Here is a 22298-nt window from a genome sequence, read left to right on the forward strand (position 1 = left end):
ACAGTTGCACCATTTTTCTTTCACCCATTTCTCTCTTTTTCTCTTTTATTCTTCTTTGTCTCCACCTCCTTGTAATTAACAAACTTCCAGCATCCCTCAGGTGGCATGACCACCATTTGTGTCATCCAGTCACCCTTGGTCTCCATCCTATCACTGACATTCCCTTTGTTCTCTCCACCCCTCCCTTTTTCTGCAATTAAAACATGTTTGATTTCTAAGTTTTCCCCATTCTGGTGAAAGGTCATTGACCTGAAACATTATTCTATTTCTCTTTCCGCAAGTGTTGCCTGGCCTGCTGAGTACTTCCAGCATTTTCTGATTTTATTTCAGATTTCCAACATCTGCAGTTTTTTTCCTTTACAACTAGTTTTAATCTCACTCACTGCTGTTCACCTCATCCTCTGTCAGAGTGAGATACAAATGAGAGGAGACTTGTGTACACATAAACAAAGATATAAAATGAATGGTCTAATACCAAGCTGTGAAATGCTTTCTAAGGAAAATTCTTCCCAGGAAACAATTTGTTCTGGGCATGTAGCAGAACCTTTGTTCCCCATTTAACACTCACTTATTTTTGTTTAATGCTTCATTTTTATATGAGTATTTATTGTTAAATTGCAATGTTTTTATAAGTTTGACAGCAGAGAAGTACAGTTGATTTTACTAAATACACTTAACTTCATACAGTTTGAGCAGTTAGGAGTTCCAGAGATGAGGTGGTACCCTTTTAGCAGTAGTGTGTAATTACAGAGTGACTCATTTGCCTTGGTTTATGTTTGGGCTTGGAGGTTTATAATGGAGATTGTTAACAGTTAATCAAAATATAGGTGACAGGTGATGTAGATATGAAATGTTGACTTAACATAATTTTTTAAATATTCTGGATAGATCAATAGGGAGATAAGATAATAAGGAGATAGGTTATTGCACATTGGGGAGAAAAGTACATCCTGGGAGAGGTGGCGAAGCAAATCTATAAGTACTGGAAGATTTGGCATTTAACACGCCAATGTTGTGATCAGCAGCAATGCAAAACGAACTGCGAGTTATTTTGCAAATCAGTAAAGTTGTCAGATTGAGACATCAGTTTGAATTCTATCACAAGTTACAAGAGATGTATTCTGGTCCAGGAAGCACAGCAGTGAAGGGGTACAAGATTAATTTAAAGTTTTGAGGATAGATTAGAAACACCGGGCTCTTTACAATTCGAACTGCTTATGGATGTGAAAAGGATATTAAATAGCATAGAAAAGCTAAATCTAAAGCAATAGTTTGAATTAAACCATATTGGCAAAGTGGGTTGAGATGGATATAAAACATGTAAAAAAAAATTCATGGGGTTGTCAGGTGAAAATTCACACAAGAAATTAATGCTTGAATAGAGCTCTGGGAAGGGTAATAAGAACAAGAACTTTGAGTTTTCCAAAAGCATTTTGGGTGATATGACGATGGACCTGGATGGCTGAGCTATAGACAATTGAATGTCACTGTCTCGTATGATCCTGTGAATTCACATTCTGAATTTTGTGTTTTCATGTTTCTCTCAAGGAATCGACACTCAAGAGCCTGCTGAGTGCCCTCTGGAACCTGTCAGCGCACAGCACAGAGAACAAAGTAGCAATCTGTTCTGTTGAAGGAGCACTGATTTTCCTCGTGGGTACTCTGACCTATAAATGTCAGAGCAATTCACTTGCCATTATTGAGAGCGGCGGGGGTATTCTACGAAATGTTTCCAGTCTCATTGCAACAAATGAAGAGTACAGGTAACAATATCTTCTTAAAGATGGAAATCAGGGTTTTGTGTATCAGTTACTAGCGATGCCTGAATATGTTGGCCACAGTCTCATCTCTGAGCCAGAGGTCTGTGAGTTCAAGGCGTACTCCAGCACAAAAACCTAGGCTGAGATTCCTATGCAATCCTGTGGGAGTGTTGCTGCGCCTGAGGTCCTAGATTTGAATGGATCATTAAACTGAGGCTCCTTTGCCCACTCAGGGGGTCTTAAAAGGATCCAAGACACTCTTCTGAAGAAGAGCAGGAGAGTTCTCCTGGAATATCCTTGCCAACATATATCTCTCAGCAACATAGAATCCAGATCTAGACATCATCACGTGTTCGTTTGGGCTTGCCATGTGCAAACTGGATTCACTACATTATAACAGTGACACTACTCGAACGTATTTAATTGGCTGTAACTCCCAGACATCCTGAGGCCATGACAGGAAAGATAGAAATCCAAGTCTTTCTCCTTTTTATTGGCTGAACTTCACACTGCACAAGTATTAACACACACTGGCAGCTCAATGGTTCAGCTTTTTGATACCTTCAAGTACCAATAAATATAAACAACATGTCCTCACTTTATACAATCATTACCATCTTTTCCAAAGGCCATTAGGGATACAGAATAAATGCTGGCCTTCCCAGTGATGCTCACATCCAAGAAAATCATGTAAATTAATAAAATACAAAATCCAATCAATTTTTATTGGATTTGGCTTTTTTATGGTTCAATACCATTTGTAATATGCCATGTAAATGTATATTTTAGAGCTAATGTCACATAATTAACAGGTAATTAAAAAGATTAATGCACCAAATTCTGAAAGGAAAATATTCATACGAAAATCATATAAATTGCAGCCAGCTATCTGCCTAGTTCAGGACAGAAATCTACTGTGAGCAGATTTGTTTTATTGGCAGCGCAGAAACAGATGAGGATACAAATCAAATTCCTAAAGTAATGACCTGCTGATGGTGTATAAATAGATAATTTCCTGAGTTTCCTGAGAATCCAACACCATTTATGTGCAAAATCAATGCTCTAATAGTCAGGGCCATTTTATCAGTAATACTACTAACACCAGTGCAAATGGTAACAAAGAGCTTGCTTCACAATGTTCCCTTCAGTGGAAAGAGGTACAACACTGGATAAATTTATCCATGGAGCCAATGAGCCACTTGATTTTTAAGTAATGGGTATGAATATCAATGCAATTGAATTCAAAATAAAGCAAAACACAGATTGTTGGAAATATTCATAACATAAAAGGCTATTTCAGAGTCATTATTAAGTTCTGTTTAATTGTGTCCAATGTTATATAAAGTACTGCACTTTAAGAATCTAAAAATTCCAAACCATTAACCAGATATTGTGGTTGTAATTGCATTAACGATACACAATGAAATTGATAATAACTTCAGAATTCCAGCAGATAAATAATTTAATGTGAAAATCTTGAAGTTTCTCTTAGCAGTTTAGTTCTTCCACTTGATTATGTGCCGTTGGCAACCTTCTCCATCACAATCAAGGATAATTAGTGAATTGACAAAAGTTCAGACAAGACTCTGGAGGAACTCAGTGGGTCAGGCAGCATCCATGGACAGTTGACATTTTGCCTCAAGACCCTTCAACTGGAAGTCCAGATGAAGGGCGTCGGCCCAAAACATTGACTGTCCATTTCCCTCCATAGATGCTGCCTGACCTGCTGAGTTCCTTCAGCGTTTTGTGTGCTGCTCCACATTCCAGCATCTGCAGAATCTTGTGTCTGACAGAAATTCAGTCTTTTTTCAAATTGCTATAAAATATCCTGAACATATAACACTGTTGCATGAGGTATAATTGTTTTTTCCTGGTATATTAAGCCTGAGGCCTTAATGCATACTCAAAATATTATTTAAGCAATGAGAGAAGGTGCAGTGGAGATTTACAAAGATGTTGCCTAATCTGGAGAATTATAGTTTTGAGGAGAGATTGGCAAGTCTGAGGTTGTTTTCTTTGGAATAAAGGAGACTGAAAGAAAATTTAACCAAGATGTATAAAATGTCTATCCAGGGTGAACAATAGTGAACTATTATCCCTTAGCAGAGAAGACAATAACAAGGGGGCATAGAATTGTTAATTGTTAGAAGAGTTAGGCAGGATCTGGGGAAATTCTTTGCCTTTACTCAATGAATGATGCGGTGTAAAACTCTCTGCCTGAAATGGTGATGGAGACAGAAAAAAAACCCTTACCACCTATAAAAAGCACCACTTGGCCTACTAGGTGTTACGACCCAGCAACAAAAGAAACACACCGAGTCATGTATCAGTGTTAAAAACTAACCTAGTCCGTAACATAAGTCAGCATTGGCATAGTGGGCTGAATTGCCTCTTATTGTGTTGTAAATTTCTAAGATTCCATAGAATGGACTGTTCCTGCAATTTCATAACCTTGTTTCAAAACATAAACACATTTAGATTATTTTCTCTTTTCTAGCTGTTTTACCATAAAAATTAAACTATTCAATCTGTTTAATAGGCTGATTTATCTTTTAGGCAATGTCTACGTGACTACAACTGCCTGCAGACCCTCTTGCAACATCTGAAGTCCCACAGTTTGACCATTGTCAGCAATGCTTGTGGAACCTTGTGGAATCTTTCAGCTCGGAACTCAAAAGACCAGGAACTACTGTGGGACCTGGGGGCTGTCAGCATGCTGAGGAACCTGATCCATTCCAAACACAAGATGATAGCAATGGGAAGTGCTGCTGCCCTGAGGAATCTGTTGACTAACCGCCCAGCAAAATACAAGGATACCACCATGATATCCCCAGGGTCTTGCATGCCTTCTTTGTACATGAGGAAGCAGAAAGCTCTAGAGGCTGAACTAGATGCTAAACATTTAGCAGAGACATTTGATAGTATTGAGAAACTTAGTCCGAAGCATTCCAATATTAACAAGCCTCTTAGACATATTGAAAGTCTGGCCAAAGATTATGCTTCAGACTCTGGATGCTTTGACGATGATGAAGGTCCCAATATACCAACTGGATTAGAAACTGGAGGCTTGTCCATGTTGTCCATGTATCTGAACTCCTCCTTCCTTCAAGGGCAAGGCTTGTCCCGGTGCCGTAGTACCGGAAGATGCTCAGAGTCAGAAAGAGATCTTGATGGGAAACAAATGGATGTTCAAAAATTCAATCCTGCCACTGACAATGTGTCGATTGCTGCAGAGAGACTGGTAAACCAAATATCCACAACTGTAGCCAGAATTGACAAAATAGTGGAAGATATGTCGAACATGCACACATCCTCAGAAGACAGCTTTAGTCTTAGCTCTGAAGATCAGTGCATTGACTGGCAGTCTGCATTAGATGACCTGAATGAACCCAAGACAAAGTCTTCATCACCCCGTCACCTTGCAGACGCTGTTAATTTAGGCAAACGTGAAAATCGTGGAAAAGTGCCAGGCATCTTGGGTGCAAGGACAGACTACACCAACTTGTCAAGTGATAGTCTAGAGTGTACTAATAGCACCGGTGAACGCGACACAAAAAGTCAAATGAGTTCATCTAAGGAATCCTCAAGGACAGAACATAAGGAAGAGCTTCCGATGTATCAAAAAAGACCAACTAATCTGGACCTAAAGAATGGAGAGAACCATCAGATGGATAGAAAAGATTCTGATGGACAGCCAAGTTCCAGAGAATCCAAAACCTCATGGAATGATGCCTGGGGGATAAGAAAAACTGATGAGATAAGTAAGAAACAATTCTCACCCCTTTATGAAAGGCCCCACATGCCTTCTGTCACAACAAGAAGCAGTCCTAGCCCAAGCCCAGGAAATTCCCTAACTCCTCAGAGTTTGACAAACAGAAGACAGGCATGGGCCCATTCTGGACTTTCACAGAGTACTAGAGACTTGAGTCAAGGCCTCTCCAGCACATCTGCTTGTACGCCAGTCTCCAATGACCAGGAAACCTTACAAACCTACTGTGTGGAAGATACTCCAATTTGCTTTTCACGCTGCAGTTCATTGTCATCCCTCTCATCTGCTGAAAATGCCCTGGATGTGCAAATTGGTAGTGAAAATGATGTTGACAGTGATTCTTCCCTGGAAATAATTGGCATAGAGAAAGAATCACCACTGACAGTTGAAAAGACTGTAAGTGATGAGTCTATTGCTACAGAAGAGATGCAACTCAAGTCCAGTGATCATTCATTTAGCAGTACATCCCAGCCTATTGAAATACCTTGTCCAAAGCATGAAAAGTTTTTGATAAAGAAAAGGGCAGCTTCCAGAAATATGGATTCCAGCCCTTCGAGTCCATCAGATAATTACTTGCAAGAAACCCCACTGGTCTTAAGCAGGTGTAGTTCAGTCAGCTCGCTTGGAAGCTTTGAAAGTCCATCAATAGTCAGTTCCATTCAAAGTGACCCTTGCAGTGAAATGGTAAGTGGTACAATCAGCCCCAGTGATTTACCTGACAGCCCTGGACAAACCATGCCTCCTAGTAGAAGCAAAACCCCATTGCTGGACCAATTGGAAAAAGATGCCAGTCAAGCCAATAATCAATGGGACAGTGAGATGAAGAAGCACATGGACATCAACGAATTCAAGGAACGTTTTCAACTTCCTCCAGACATTGACACAATGCTGTATTTCACTCTGGAGAAACCAAATGAAAACTTCTCATGTGCTTCAAGCCTGAGTGCACTCACCCTTCATGAACCCTATATTCAGAAGGACATTGAACTAAAGTTGATGCCTCTTCTCCAAGAAAAGAGCTGTTTCAACTGCTTAGCACAAGAAAAGAGAGAAGACATTAGAGAGGAACGGAACGCTGATGGAATGGAGAAAGCCGATAAGCTGGATAGCATCCTGGAAAACTCTGATGATGACATTGAAATCCTGAAAGAATGTATTAACTCTGCGATGCCAACCAAGTTTAGAAAGGTGAAGACCTCACTCATTTCTGGCTTGTCCACTCAGGTGCTGCAATCGAAGAAGTCACTTCAGCTGCCAGTTTACATGTTATTGCCAGCTCATTCTCAGCTAGATCCAGCTGGGCAAAGCACCTCCAAAAATGATACCTTTAGAGAAGATTCCTCATACTCCGATTCTGTTGAAGGGACTCCAGTCAACTTTTCCAGCTCAGCCTCTCTCAGTGATGAGACCCTGGAGTATCCACAAAGGGATTCACCCAGTGTGGCAAAAGTTAGGCCTGAAATAACTGAGAGGAGAGAACTAATTCCTGCAGAAGGACAAAACACTGATGACCTAGAAGTACCAATATCTATTAGAATGCATGAGAAAAGCCTTGAACAAGGGAATAAATACAATTTAAATATAAATGAAGTGTGTCCCCATTCCAGCTCAGTCCCAAGAGCTCAATCGCATTTGTTTATTAATCTCAACCAAAGGGAGGTTCAAAAAAGAAATCAGAACTCTTTACCTCTGCAGCAATGTCAAAGCCATAATGTTCCTGGATTCCAGTCAGGATTGACTGCAAATGTCTTAAGGAAGGAACAAACCACACCACGGCACCTGGTGAAATTGGATAAAAATGAAGACAACTGTAAGAGAGTTGAAGAAGGTGAGCAAAGAATGGAAGTTTCTGGTGGAGAATACATTCATGGAAGCTATGCCTTTCAGTCCATGCGCCACACTACACCTACTGAAGAAGCTGTTTATTGCTTTTATGAAAATGACTCATTAGGTAGGCTAGGTATCACAAAAGATACAGTCAAACAGAAAAGTGGAGTGAAAAGTGACTATGAGGAAAAGGTCATCAACCAAAACGCAGAAGCAAGGAATGAACCAAACCACAACTATAAGACAAGCATGAAGTTCAAAAATGCTGGTGTAGTCAGTAAGAATGAACGGGCGCTGATTACAGATGAAAGTCCACTTTGCTTCTCCCTTAGTTCCTCGCTAAGCTCTCTGAGTGATGTGGAGCTGGAGGACTTTCAAACGAAGACACGGAAATCATTTGTAAAATCGAGGAAAAAATCTCAAAGTTCTGCTTCTGCTTCCAAATCTTTCACCAATGGATACTCATCCATGCCAACAACAAGGGATAGTTCCCCGAGCTCTTTGAGTTACGATTCAGAAGATGATCTCCTGCAGAAATGCATCAGCTCAGCAATGCCAAAGAAGAGGAAACACTCTTCAAAACAAAAGTCTGAGAAGTCTGCAAAGCAAAGCCAAAAAGGTAATGCACAAACCCACACTGGCATGAACATTGCTTGGGACTTGCAGCAAAGGAATGATGCAAGCCAAGATCTTTGTAGCTCAATGTCAGACCTGACGTCTCCTGACCTGGAAAGTATCGAGTGGAAAGCCATTCAAGAAGGTGCCAATTCCATAGTCACCAGTTTGCATCAGGCAGCAGCGTGTCTTTCAAGGGAACCTTCCTCAGAGTCTGATTCCATTTTATCATTTGTGTCAGGGTTGTCCATCGGATCAACACTCCACTTTACACTTGAGCGGAAGGACAAAAAAAGGACTCAAAAAGAGCAAACCCGAGATTTAGAGGGTGCAGAGTGTGCTGCTAAGGAAGGGAAGAAGCTGACTGAACACAAAGCAACTGCAGGTAAATCCTCCAACACCAACAGAGGTTCAAACATACCTAAACAACCGTCCCGAGCAGTGAGTTTACCAGTGATCTTCAGAGGAAGGACTGTGATCTACATGCCTGATATGTGGAAAAAGTCCAACAGTGCCAGCATTTCTTCAAAGAAAACAATGCCTAAGAATAATGCTTCTAGCAAAAGTCCTAACCAGGCTTTTAGATCTCGAAGCTTGCACAGACCTGGACAAACAACAGAGAAAGTTGACAGTACCCTACCAAAAAGAAGTGTAACTCCACCTGCAAGAATAGTAAGGGGTCCTTCCGGGGGATCATCAAGGAACTCAACACCATCCAGGCAGCCGCAAAGGAATTTGACCACATCTGTACAGCCCAATAAGCAAGGAACACCACTTGTAACAAAGGCCAACATCAATAAAATTGACCAGAAACCGAGACCTCAAGTCACTTCCTTGCCTTCCACTCCAAATATTAGATCTCCAGCATCGGGGAAAATCACTCGTAGGTCACCAGTCCAAACATCAAACAATCAGGCACCAACTAAGCAGGTAACTCCAGCAAAAAAGCTGCCAACCTTTCAAAGGAATGATACTGCTGTACCGAATAAGAACCAAGATTCTAAGAAGGTCATGCCACCAAACCGGCTGGACCTGGTGAGAATGTCCTCAGCAAAGTCAAGTGGCAGTGAATCAGATAAGTCCAACTTTGTGCGGCAGCTGACGTTCATCAAGGAGTCCCCCGGCCTTCTGAAGAGGCAGAAGTCTGAAGCTTCTTCATCTGAGTCGGTCTCATCGTTGTCTCAGTCTGCATCACCAAGGAGAAGCAAGTCAGATTTTCAGGCAGCTGTCTTGCGTTCTTCACAGTGCCAGGGGCTAAAAGTTGCTAAACCAGTTTCTAACGTGAACGTGAATCAGCGCAAGGCCACGTGCAAAGAATCGGCACTCCAAAATGAGAAACTGTCGAGGAGGCCAAGCTCAGAAAGCCCCTCGAGGCTTCCTGTGAAAAACAGTGCTGCTTGGAAGCATGAGCATTTTAAACGATATTCATCTTCCCCTCACATCAATGTGTTACAGAGGGCTGCAAGCCCATCTTCCATTCGCTCAGCATCATCAGAATCTAGTGACAAGACAAAGAGTGAAGAGGAGCCTCGAGGACCTGATAGACTTGTCAAACAAAAAGAACAACAAATGAGAAAGAGTCAGCCAAGTTTAAAAGGAACGTGGCGAAGAATCAAAGATGAAGACATTCCATATTTTCTCAGCAACTCTCTCCCACCTTCTGCAATGGCACTGGTAAATAAATCAGAACCTGAGCAACCGCTAAGCAAAATGGGAGCTGTGGAAACTAAAACAAGTGATGCTTTTGTGCAGACTGAAGACTTTCCCATTACAAAAACAAATTCAAGCACGTCACCCACATTGGACCTCATCCCTCACCTTCAACAAGCTAATCCCAGGAATACCAGAAGCAGGCCATTTATTGGGAAAAGCTTAGAGACTATATATGGTATCCATTCAGTTGAACAGGAACCTGATGCAGTGTTACTTATGAGGAACAATATAACCACTTCATCTGAGACTGAGAGCCACACTACAGCCCCAGGTCATAACCATTTCAATTCCAGTAGACATGGTTCTCCAAGCAGAGCTGCTCGAGTGACTCCTTTCAACTATATACCCAGCCCCAAGACAATAAAATCTGACAGTGGATCTCTGCAGCCACCTCAGATTCGAGCACCTATTATTAATGAAAAAACAATAGCTAAGGTGCAAAGCTGAAAGCCAAATGGAACACTGGCTTAAGTACTTGATTGCTTTGCAGTTTTCACTTCAAGTGATAAAACCCATGAATGGTGCATTCATTCATAAATGTACACCAAGCACAGCTTTAATTGAGGTACAAATGCATGCGTCATATACTTTAGTTCTACCATCGCCCATTTTATTATGGAACTATCAACTGACTGAAAGACGTTACGAGGTGAAGTCCCTCCACCTGTGACATTATCTACAATGTTAGTATTCACATATTAATATTAGTTGACTGCAACAAATGGTGATACACAGCAACAAATGATTCATTTGCACCTGTGAACATAAGAAAATGCATTGTTCCAATGATAAGGTATCATGCAAACTTTGATCGGTTTCAGCTCAAGATGGTCTCTGAAAATATTAGTTAACTACTTAGGTGGCTAATACACATGATTAATCAGAGATGCTGAGGAGTTCATGATTGAATTCCTTCAGGAACAAAGATAATTAATATATATATAATATACATATATATATATATATATATAAAGCTAATCATATTTCTAAATGTCCAATAGTTGTTGCAGATTCAATGAATATTTCAACTTATATTGACAATTTTTGAAGGACCAATGTATCTATAACGAATTTATTTGTCAGTTAAGATCAAAGTTAGCCCAGAAAAAAATCTCAAGGTTGCCAAATACATCTCTACCATGATTATTGGAGAACTGGTTAAAGAATTGATGTTGTCCAGCCCGGACTGTTTAAGTGGAAGGAGGGAAATGAGGAATCAGCACTTTGTTGATCTCAGTGGAGGCCTATACTTGGTTCCTCTTGTAAAGCAGTACTCTCCGACTAGGCAGCTTACAAGTACAGGACAAACAGGCTAAGGACAGATATTGAAAAAAAAATCATTAATAATTCATTCCTTGTCCATAATTAACAGACAATGAAGTAAATACAAAGTTATGAAGAGGAATGTACTGAGAATGTTTGATTGGTTCTTGCAATCAATTGATAGCAAAACAAGAACAGGATTTTAACTGGACCCTATTAATTTCCAACCATGTCTACTTAGATTTTTTTTAATGAAAATTACTTCCTGAGAATGTATTCAAGGTGTTTAATTGAAGTTTTTCTTTACTTTATGTCTAATGTTACAAAGTTGTAAGAATTAGATTATTTCCCCTTGTGACTTTGTGCTGTTCGGGATTACATTTATTTGCAGCAATTATGCATGAACAAGGATATAAATTGATAGTTTTATCCATTGAACTGTTTCAGTCTAAAGGTGCATTTAAAGAAGTTCATGGAGCTTAGAAAGCTTGGGTCGAATGAAGGGATCTGCATTGTGTTTATCTTCTTGCATTCAGACTAATGCAATTTAGGCTGATCACCTTCACCCATAGATGTAAGGGTTCACAACAAGTAATGCCTGAAAATCTTTTGTTATTACCAGAAAAAATGACTGTCCTTCAAAGAGACCAAGAAGGGTGCTAAAGTGGGAAATAAATGCACTGGTGGGCACACTCTGTTTCAGCATCCAGTTGAGTATCAGGCAGGGTTCTAAATGCTGAACTCCATTTACTTGGTGCTCTTGCTGATTGCAAATGGTCTCCTATGCAACCCACCCCACCACCACCCCAATGCTCTCAGATGCATCCCCACCATTCCTCATCTTGAAATGCAGAAAATTTTACTTAAAATATCAAATGCTACAAAGTTAAACCTTAAGAATTCGTAGGAAATGCAACAGCATAACCAAACTTCGACCAAGGAGCATCAACCATACATTGTTATTTTAGACGGAAAGTTCTGAAAATCCAATGATAAAACTGACATTTTTTTTATTTAAAAAGAATTAAAATCAGTATCTTTGTAGTGATATTTATATTCAAGAGACATAAGTTTGTAAATGGAACTGTGAGCAGATGAGTACATGAAGGTTTAACACACTGCTGTTAATTCCTTTATCTAACCCAGATGTCAATTGTTTGGATTAGTTGCTAGCAGGCTGCTTGCTCCAGGTGGGGTTAAAGACCTTGTGGTACAAGAAAGAATAGCCATTCTGACATTGCCAAAAACAGATAAACAGAATGCTCATCTCTTGCTGAATGCAGACTGGCTTGCCCATTCAGGGTTCACCGCGCTTCAAACTAGTTAACTGTGTGTGATCTGAGAGACATAATAAGGCACTAAAGGAACACAGTTTTTATTTTGTTAAGCAATTTATTGCAGATAATTAATTTAGTTATAACACATTTATAGGGGAAATAACCATATTGAGTACATTTCCTTCCCAAATTTACTCTGCTTTTATGAGACACTAAGGATGGTGTAAAGTCAGTGTTCCACAGAATCTTGTCAGCTTTCTGCCCTTTTTGTTCAGTTAAAATGATCAAATTGAGTTTGTATGGTAATCTTTGCACAAAGTCATTTCAAGGATTTATTCTTGTATCTTCACTATGAGTATGTACAGCAAAACTAGAGCAATGTCATCCATTAAAAAAACTCCTGTTTTGCTAGAGATAATGTAATAAGATCAATTTCACTTAAATTAATGCAAAGGGCATTATCTGTATTAGACCAATAGCACTATCATTTATACACTCAGTGAATTTAGTTTACTGGAATACTACACACACAAAGTAAGCTTGGATCACTTGCTATTTCAACAGTAGTTTACTGAAAAAATTGTACTTGTGGTTTCAATTCATATTAGAAGCCAGTAATTTGACCAATTTTCCAATGTTAAATATATGTTCTATTGCCCTTAGTAATGCAGAAATGCACATATTATATGAAGATACTTTGATCTGTGGATGAAGACGATACTTGGTGTTAATATCATCTCTCCTGATGTTCCCATTGATTTTGGCTAGAGTTTAATTCTATGGTGTCCACTGCATTCTTGCTTAAGTGACCTCCCTTCCTGTGTATGCGTATGCAGTGAGGGTTTTAATGGCATCATGGTAGAGTCCAATATACTCATATCTAACAAGAAGGTTAGGAATCAATCACTATTTCCTTCTCCACTATTCATAAAGTATTAAAATTCATATGTACATGCAATCATTGTCTATAAAACTGTACTTCCTGTTATATTTTTGTCATACTCATGTCAATTCTATTTCATATAAATTTCAGATTTATACTGTAAGTTGCCTGTGTTAACCTGTCACAGTGTAGTTAAGACCTCCAATCAATGGCAGTGCGGTAGCACCTTGGTTTTCATGTCTCTTAGCTCCTGTGTTGCAGAAAAACTTCTTTAAAGCAACCAAATCCATTTCTCTTCTTCCAAATGTTCTGTTGAACTTTGAGTATAATCATCCAATTGTCATATGAATACAAGAATGGAATGAGTTTAAAATGTATAAAAATTATATCTGTGGGCCATGGTCTAACTCTCGCTCTCTAATCCCACGCCACTGGAATATTGCTACTTAACTCCGCAGGAGATTAAGTTGTTGAAAAAAAAAACTGCAGTTGTATGTTTGTATTTCTGTGTCTGGGTCCAAAATGGCTGGATGTCATACTTTATCAAAGACTGCATTTTTCAAAGTCAAAATCAATACTTGCATATTCACATATGCTTGATCTTTGTTTGAATATAGGTCACTTAAAACATGCCTTCTTTAATATGTCACAGGAATCCTAGGCCTGTTGAATTCCTTAGGTTGGTTTCAATGGCAATGAAACTGAAGTCCTTAAATGTATGATCCTTGGTTATCTTTAACCTTCAAGTAGAAACATCTCATTTTGAAGGACAAAATTTCATATTCAACGCAGGCATGACTGACACTTTGCCAATTATGTACAGTACAAGTAATATGTGTGTTTTTCTTTGGTATAACAAATACCAGATTCTGGCAGAAAATGTATTTAACTGTAGTGCAAACAGAATGAAGATGGCAATGTTTGGCTACTGAAGAAGCAATGGGCCTAATGAAATCCCAGGATAACACCCAATGCTATTTTATCACTGCCGTGGCAAAGGACTTATGTTTTACTGAACAAATATGCAAATAGGCACTTTTGCATATCAGAAAATTGTGGTGTATATATTTATAACAGTCATGTATTTCAATTGTTTGTCTCATTAAAAAAATATAATTCAGATTGTTAGTGGTTAATTGCATTTATTTTTGCCAGATTGTGTCAGTTTAGGTGCTAGTTTTGGCTCTCAGTTACTTTATTTGCCAAACTGTTGAGCTGACATAATGCATTCCTTTTTATTCCGGAATATACAGGTGCAGTGGTGACAATTCTCCATCTAATCCCAATTAATTCTCATGGAAGTGTTCATTTCTTTGATTTTTGCTCTTTTCCAATTCTGGCCTCTTCCTCTTCCCTGCGTTTTATCACTCCACCACTGGCAGCTGTGCCTTAAACCGCCAAAGCCCACAGCTGCTCAACTTCCTTCTGAAACTTCTTCGCTTTTCTACCTCGCTCTCCTCCTTTTAACCCGCTTCTTTAGCTATGCTTTTGGTCACAAGTCTTTTAAATCTCATTTAGCTCAATTATAAATTTTATCTTATATCTCTCCAGTTGAACACTTTGAGACCTTTCACTACATTAAAGGTGCAACACAAGTGAAAGTTGTCATTATTGATATTATATGTGGTTGTTCCCTCATCTCATACAAGAGCCAAGGCAGCATGTTTGAGAACACCATTGCCAAGCACAATCTTGCCTTTGCTGAGCATTCACAGATATGGAACTCTCAGAATCATTGGATGGTCATGCAAATACAAATTACAATGAAGGCTGCCAGATGTGTTGAGTAGTTCAAGCATTTTGTAGTGGTCCAGTGCCTTTGCTTCCAACAATCTTCAGTTCCTGGTGACTCCAACACAATCCTGGACGATTTACAACCTTACACTCAGTACAACATAGGCATAAATTAAGGGACTTTTCTGTGTTTCGGCACTCTTACAATTCTGGTCAACCAACCACAACAATTAAGGACTCACTAGCATGGCGTTGCATACTAATTCATCTGGAACAGGCACTTCAAGTGATATACAAAACATGCTTTTAGAATTACATGATGGAAGTGGGTTAAGAAAATTGTTATTAAAAACATGTCATTGTCTGTACCTGAAGTTAAAGAAATTAAACAACATTAAGTTATAAATGCTGGGGAACTTCAAACCCCTGGTCTGAGAAAGAAAATTTGCTGACTGATCTGGAGAAATGTTGCATTGGTCTCACCCAGAGTTATTCTTCAATATTTTATTTCCAGCTTTCCAAATGGTCTTCATCATAATGGAGGGACTTCTTCCTCAATGAAAACTGAAATTGGTGAATAATTCTCATTTTTCAGATGAACTTTGTGACCTCCTCTTATTTTCTTACTTCGAGAATTCTGTTTAAAATTATATATTCTGGCAGATAACCTCAAGGTTCCACGTGTTTATCTACATCTTTTATCTTATAGAAAGAATGCTCTGTTATGCTGTAAAAATGAAAGCCAAATTAATACACCTGTATTTACTACTTAGGCACAAGGGAAATGACATTGAACAGAAAATATGTCATAAAGAGTTTTCCTTTTTTTAGCTTAAACTGGCTTTGGGTGTAATATAAAGATATGAATGTTTGACAGCCTATTTTTGTTTGAGGACACAAAAGATTCTGCAGATGCTGGAATCTGGAGCAACACACACAAAATGCTGGAGGAACCCAGCAGGTCAGGCAGCATCTGTGGAGGGAAATAAACAGTCAACGTTTCGGGTCAAGACCCTTCTGATGACCCAGTCCTGCTGAAGGGTCTTGACCTGAAAAGTTGACTGTTTATTTCCCTCCATAGATACTGCCTGACCTGCTGAGTTCCTCCAGCATCTTGTGTGTATTTATTTGAATCCTGGTTTCATGAACACTTATTTACTCTCTTTGCTGAAGGTATCAGAAACTAGGATTTTATATTTGGAAGCTTTGCTTCATGTTGGGCAGGAATCCAGCGATTCTGGCTGTCTTCTGCTGTTGCTCTCTGTGCCTTTTCTCCAGATGTGAGCCCATTCACAGAGTATTTTCTCCTGTTCAGAATCACATTGTCGTTTGCCAACATTCTTATAGGCAACTCCCTGTAGATATCATTCAATGGAAACTAGTTAATATCCCTGCCTGTCTTAAACATAGACATTCAAGACTATTGCAGCTTGATATGACCCAATTCGACACTGAGGTGAGTTTCAAGCCTGTGACATTTTGGCTCCTGCGACACACTACCGCACCGAACATTGCTTTAGTCAGCTCAACTGTCGAGGAAGCACTTATCGTAGTTCTTGGATAGACAAGGGAGAAAGAAGAGAACATTATGTTAGGGTATTTTGCCCAGAGAGTGCTTGGGGCATGGAACACGCTGCCTGGGGCAGTGGTGGAGGCAGGTACATTGGTCAAATTCAAGAGATTACTAGATAAGCATATGGAGGAATTTAAAATAGAGGAATAAGTGGGAGGAAGGGGTTAGATAGTCTTAGGTGAGGTTTAAAGGTCAGCACAACATTGTGGGCTGAAGGGCCTGTATGGTGCTGTACTGTTCTATGTTCTATGTTAATAAAAGCAAAAGCAAAAAATGCTGGCAGCACGGCAGGTCAAGCGGTAAAGATAGGGAGAGAAACAGAGTAAGCATTTCACGTCAAGGACCTTGCATCAAAACTAGAATAGTGAGAAACATGTGTGTTTTAAGAGTCAGAGAGGAGGAGGGATGGAAAGCAGTGACATTTATTAAGGAAAGAGATGTGGCTATGGAAGCTAATTTTAGCCAACACCTTATCAAAGACAAGGAGGGAAGTGGAAACCATTGGGGTGTACAAAGTAAAAGAGGCAGATGGAGAGAGGAATAGGATTCCTTCAAGGTGGGAATTCCTGAAATAGAAATGACAGTGAACTGAATAGTAATTGGTGCAAATTGCATCACATATAAAAAAGGTGAGAGTAAGTATGTGGAAAGCATAGATATCAGCATGGGCCAGTAGGACTGAATAGCCCCTTTGTGCTGTAAATGCTATAGAAAGTTGAAGCATGGTACATAGAATTATAGAAGGTCATTGTTGTCAATGAAAGCCAAGTCATAAATTAACGCTTAGGAGTTGGATCTTGCCCTCTTTGGTGCATTAAATGTGTATTGCATTTGGGGTTAATGCCAACAGATCTCCTGAAGGAAATCATGAAGTGGTGGAAAAGTTAACACTATAAGAAACACTATGGCATTTTGCCCACAGAATCATGTGCTCAAATAGGATCTGTATAGTTACTGTCAGGCTCACGGTTGTAGTCGTTGTCCTGCTGACCATGGAAAAGTGAGTCTGTGCTTAAAGAACTCTCTCCATGGCAATGAAAAAAAAAATGGGAGGGAGACACGAGAGACTGTAGATGCTGGAATCTGCAGCAACAAAAATGGACGGAGCTGGGAAGGTCACATACCTCCCATGTGTCTGTGACCAGCATTGGATCATTTGGCCCAAGCAACCCCTTTGCATGAGTAACTCAAAGCCACTGCGAGGCATGGGCTGGTTTAGGGATCATAGAACATAGCTGAGAATTGATTTGTATAGAGGCTGTGATCAGGGAAGGGACACCACTGATTCTTTTACCCAAATGCTGACCACTGGATACTCAGGCTGGCAGGTAGATGCTGTGCAAATTATCAATGTCACAATGCAGATCCATCCTCTTTCCAGTCCCTGCATGACATGCTCCAAACCTTACTGTGGGTAAGCTGTGAAAGCTGTAGATTGCAGGTAGAAGCTCCAATTTCCCACAGTGATGGAGGAAACCTGTTGTATGAACCACTAACATCATTACATGTGTGACTGACATTGGCCAAACATCAACCATGTTAAGGCATATCGCATACAAAGTGCTGGGGTCAATTTCCCAAAGGGCATTACTTTCTAACATGGAAGTGATAGCTAACATGATCAATTCTAGGTAAATCTGCTTTTATGCTCGATTTATACATGGGTTCAATTTCCATGATTTGGTCTTTGTTGAGCTCTCAATTCAATATTTCAATTCTAAATCATTCCTTACAACTAAATTTAAATTGAACAACATAATTAATTTAATAAAATTTGATAAAATAATTAATTATATTTTGCCTTTTATTTGACTGTTGCTGTTTTCTATTCTTTAGCATTTGGGGGCAATAAGTTATTTGGCAGTGAATGTTAATTATTTCATACAGCAATAGAAAAAGGCATGTTTTGGTTATTTACGAAGAGATTTACTCAGCGATTCCATGCCTTTCTCACTTAATTAAAATGTTGAAAGAGTATTAGTTTTCATTTTTATGAAAAATATATAATAAAAGTTGTAATCACAGTCACTATGAAATCAAACTGCTTCCTCCAAATAGTAAACTCAGCAAGGTTAAGAATATGACGGTATAAGATCTTATTGGGAATAAAGATTCAGTAGGTTAATGTGTGTTAAGTAAAAGAAATAATCTAGAGCAGGGCAAAACTGCATTCCTATTTTTAGATCTTTGTGGCATTATGTATAGTACTGCAAAGGAAACATATTTCAGTGAGAGAACCCAAAAAGATCGCTATAATTGTCTCAGTAGAATATTTTAGTGCAGTAAGATGGTATTTCTTTTAAATATCACCCATAATCACTGGGATTGTGAGAAGACAAGAGAACTGTATATGACATTACATGATATTTCTATAGTAGCTGGATGTTCTGAGACATAGAAATCAATTCTTAGATGCCTTAAGGAGTTTATTTCCCCCACAAACAGTGCCCACTTTCTCTACTGACAACAAATGCGCGAGCCTGGGTGTTGTCTTGCTCAACAGGACTTCCATTTTATTAACTATGCTAAATGAATGGTTGCCATGGAGAACTTAGCCATGATCCATGATGTACAATTACTAATGTTCATTCTTCCTTACTGATACTTAGCCCGCCAATTGAGTGAATGCTATGAAGAAAATAATCCACTTTACCTAAATAACCAGTTCAACTTCGGTATCACTGCTGTGCCTTTGTCATTTGTAGATTCTTCTCTTCACCCACCCCAGGTATGAGTTCAGGAAGAAGCATTCACTTTATCTCCAGTACCCTCTCCTCTGGCTTGCAAGCCTCATTGCACAAAATTCCCAAGTATTGCGGAATTCTGCTGCCATTCAAGGATCCATTAACGTGCCACCCATTCCTTGCCAACATCCACTGGCTTCCATTCCTTAATCCACTGAATTCGGATCCTTCAAGTCCCTCTATTGTTTAATCATGTTCAGCAATAGTTAGAAAAAATGACAATATTTCACCTGTAACCAGGCTCACTCATTAACCTTTTAATGCTGGAAGGAAAATATAAACTGGTCAGCTTTCAATTAATTATCATTCACAGAAACCTCAGTAAAAGTTAGCTTTCTCCATTGGACTGGACTGACCCCAATTAGCCTTCTATTGATTACAATACATCAATGTGACGAATACAGAACAAAACAAGGTGCTGTCAAAGTAGAGAAAAAGTAATTTGAACATCCTTTTTTTGCTGCTGATATTTGCTGTAGATCTGATGTAAACTTCCCATAAGATTCGGGATTCAGACATTGACATTCAATATCCGGCCTTGGCTCTTATTCATATAGGACTGCATGTTGCTAAACCTTTAAACCCTGTAAGGAACCAAGTTTCACATTAATTTACTTGTCTTCTCTCCCATGTTGTAATCTTGTTGACGTTATTTGCTGTTAGTCCTTCCTTTACCTGTTTTTGCCATTTATTTCAAAAATTGGTTCCTTTTAGACTTGATTACAAGTTGCTGGTCTGTTCACACAGCTACAAGAGCACTTGAAATTTTACTCCAGAATTTATCATCACAAAGTTGTACATAGTTTCCCCTGTTAGTCTTACTGAAACAAGAACTCACCAATTATCCACTTCATGCTTATATTCATCCAGAGAAATCAATCAATCGCTATTGATCAATCTCTTTGGAATTGTGACTTCAGCTGTTCTGCGAGATAACATGCCGTCTGGATGGCTGTTAAAAGGCAGATGTTCATCCTTAACTAAATTACTTTTTGTTGTTTAACAATGACCAGTGTTAGGGTACCATTCTACAGGATGCAAGCAACTTTTATATACTTCACGCAAGTGGTGGCTCAGAAAAGCTACTTAACTGATGGACCATCACATTAATTTCAATTCAGATGCTCACCCAAAAGCTATGCATATACATGTTCCAACTGGCATCACTGAATGAACCATGGTCAATCTCCCCTTTAGCCAGAGGGTAACTAACAAGGCCTAGCAAGATCCAATTGTAGCATTCAATTCCCCATCGCAGCTGAAATGAGCTAATATAGCATACATCAGAATTTAAGCCCAAGACCTTCCTGGTCTCTGTAGCTACATATTGTACAGGCCAGTCCATATAATCACTTAACCGTCAAGAGCTCGCATTCTTTTGTACCACTTCATTTTAAGAAGACAGGCATAGAAAATATTGGTAGTAAGACAGCTTGGAGTTTATACAATGTGGTTTTGGTAAAACTTAATTTACATTATAATACCTGCAAGCATTAGGAGGTATAATTTCAATTAAACTAACTTTAAAGTATACATAACAAACTAAATACTTTGAAATAAGAGGCGTAAAAATGTCATGATATTCTGTGCATATTGTGATTTGAGAGTTTGCATACTGATCTGTGTCTTGACTGATCCATAAACATTAGTGTAGCAAAGCCATCAAAAGAGTGAATGCATAGAGTTATACAATCACACAGCCTAGAAACAAGTCCTTTGGCCCATCATGCTGACCATCAATTAATCATTTAGACTAACCCCATTTACCAGCACTTGTTCCACAGCCTTCCTAGCCTTGGTGATTCAAGTATCTGTCTAGACAGTTCCTAATCCTGTTCCTGGCATAGACTGCAGTTGATTTTGACATCACATTTGCAATGCCAGGTGCAACAGTAATGTTCAATACATATCAGTGAACAATTTAAAGTTATTGTGCTATTATTCAAAAAATGCTTACTAGGGTTTTATAAATGCAAGGAACAATAACATTTCAGGTTTCTCGTCCAGATCTGTCAAAAACACCCACAGACATTGTAAGGTCATCTTACACCTGCTACGTAGATAAGGACTTAATTAAGTATAATTTTGCTTTATTGAGTCTTAAGTTGAAACTGAGCTGTAATATTGAAAAGCAAAAGGCTGCAGATGCTGGAGATCTGAAATAATAACAGAATGGCTGAAATATTCAGGTCAGGCAGCACCTGCGTAATGTTCCAGCTTCAGCTTTATGATTCACTAGAAGTGAGGAAAGTTAGAGACATGTTTTACCTTGCACAAAAAGCAGAAGGGTGTAGAAAATGAAGCAAATGTCTGTGATAGGATGAAGACCAAGAGAGGACTGGATGATGCAAGGTGGTGGTGTTTCTGGCTGAGAGAGGGTGTTGAATTCCCCCAATATTGCTGCCAATTTCTCTGAAGGAGACAAATGAATGCAGAGAGAAAGAAAATACAACATTGCTACTATGAGATACAAACATTGAAACACCAAAATGCTGGAAATCTGAAATAAAAACTGGAAAGGCTGGTTATCTGAAGTTGTTGAATTCAATGTTAATAGCCCTCAGGATGCTGCCAAGTCAAAAGATGAGATGCTGCTTCTTCAGCTTCACTGGAACAGGGCAAGAGGCCAAAGACCGAGGGAATAGGATGCAGAATTGAACTGAAAGACAATTAGGAGTTCAGTCATCCTTGTGGACTGAATGAGGCATGTTCTGCAAAGCGGTCATCCAGTCTGCACTGTGATCTGGCTTTGCTCTGTAAACTTTTGAGCCTCTCTTCCTACTCCTACTAAAATCTGCCTCTCTAACAAAGCCTTTGGTTACACCTTATCACAGTTCCTTCCAAAGCATTCTTTTTCCCTTATCCATCTGGCAGGTTCCCAGGGCCATTTTGTTTGAGTTGTTTTTGCGAAAGAATGAAATATATATCAATTATATTTAACCTTGTCACAAATCATTATTCAACCCATCTTTCAGAATACCGAGATAGGGCAACAGCAGCATGTGACATTACAATAACCATCTTATGGAAGAACAATTAATAACTACAGTTATAGGGCCATGATAGTACACGGCAAAGTTTGGGATAAATTTCTGGTGATCTGATTATGGGAAAGATCAACGTTGCCAAACTTGTGAGAA

At 39.1% G+C, this 22298-nt stretch overlaps 1 protein-coding gene across 2 annotated transcripts in view; it reads left to right on the forward strand.

Moving 5' to 3' along the window:
• The window catches only part of apc2 (APC regulator of WNT signaling pathway 2), a 163398-nt gene extending 149169 nt beyond the window's left edge, over nt 1–14229 (forward strand). For both annotated transcript variants that reach the window (XM_052037592.1, XM_052037593.1), the window contains 2 exons: nt 1549–1763; nt 4317–14229. In XM_052037592.1, the coding sequence (XP_051893552.1) occupies nt 1549–1763; nt 4317–10131 (6030 nt within the window). In that variant the 3' untranslated portion in view covers nt 10132–14229. The remainder of the gene's footprint in view (nt 1–1548; nt 1764–4316) is intronic.
• Nucleotides 14230–22298: the final 8069 nt, after the last annotated feature.

This window comes from Pristis pectinata, chromosome 24, assembly GCF_009764475.1.
Source record: "Pristis pectinata isolate sPriPec2 chromosome 24, sPriPec2.1.pri, whole genome shotgun sequence".
Classification (NCBI taxonomy): Eukaryota; Metazoa; Chordata; class Chondrichthyes; order Rhinopristiformes; family Pristidae; genus Pristis; species Pristis pectinata.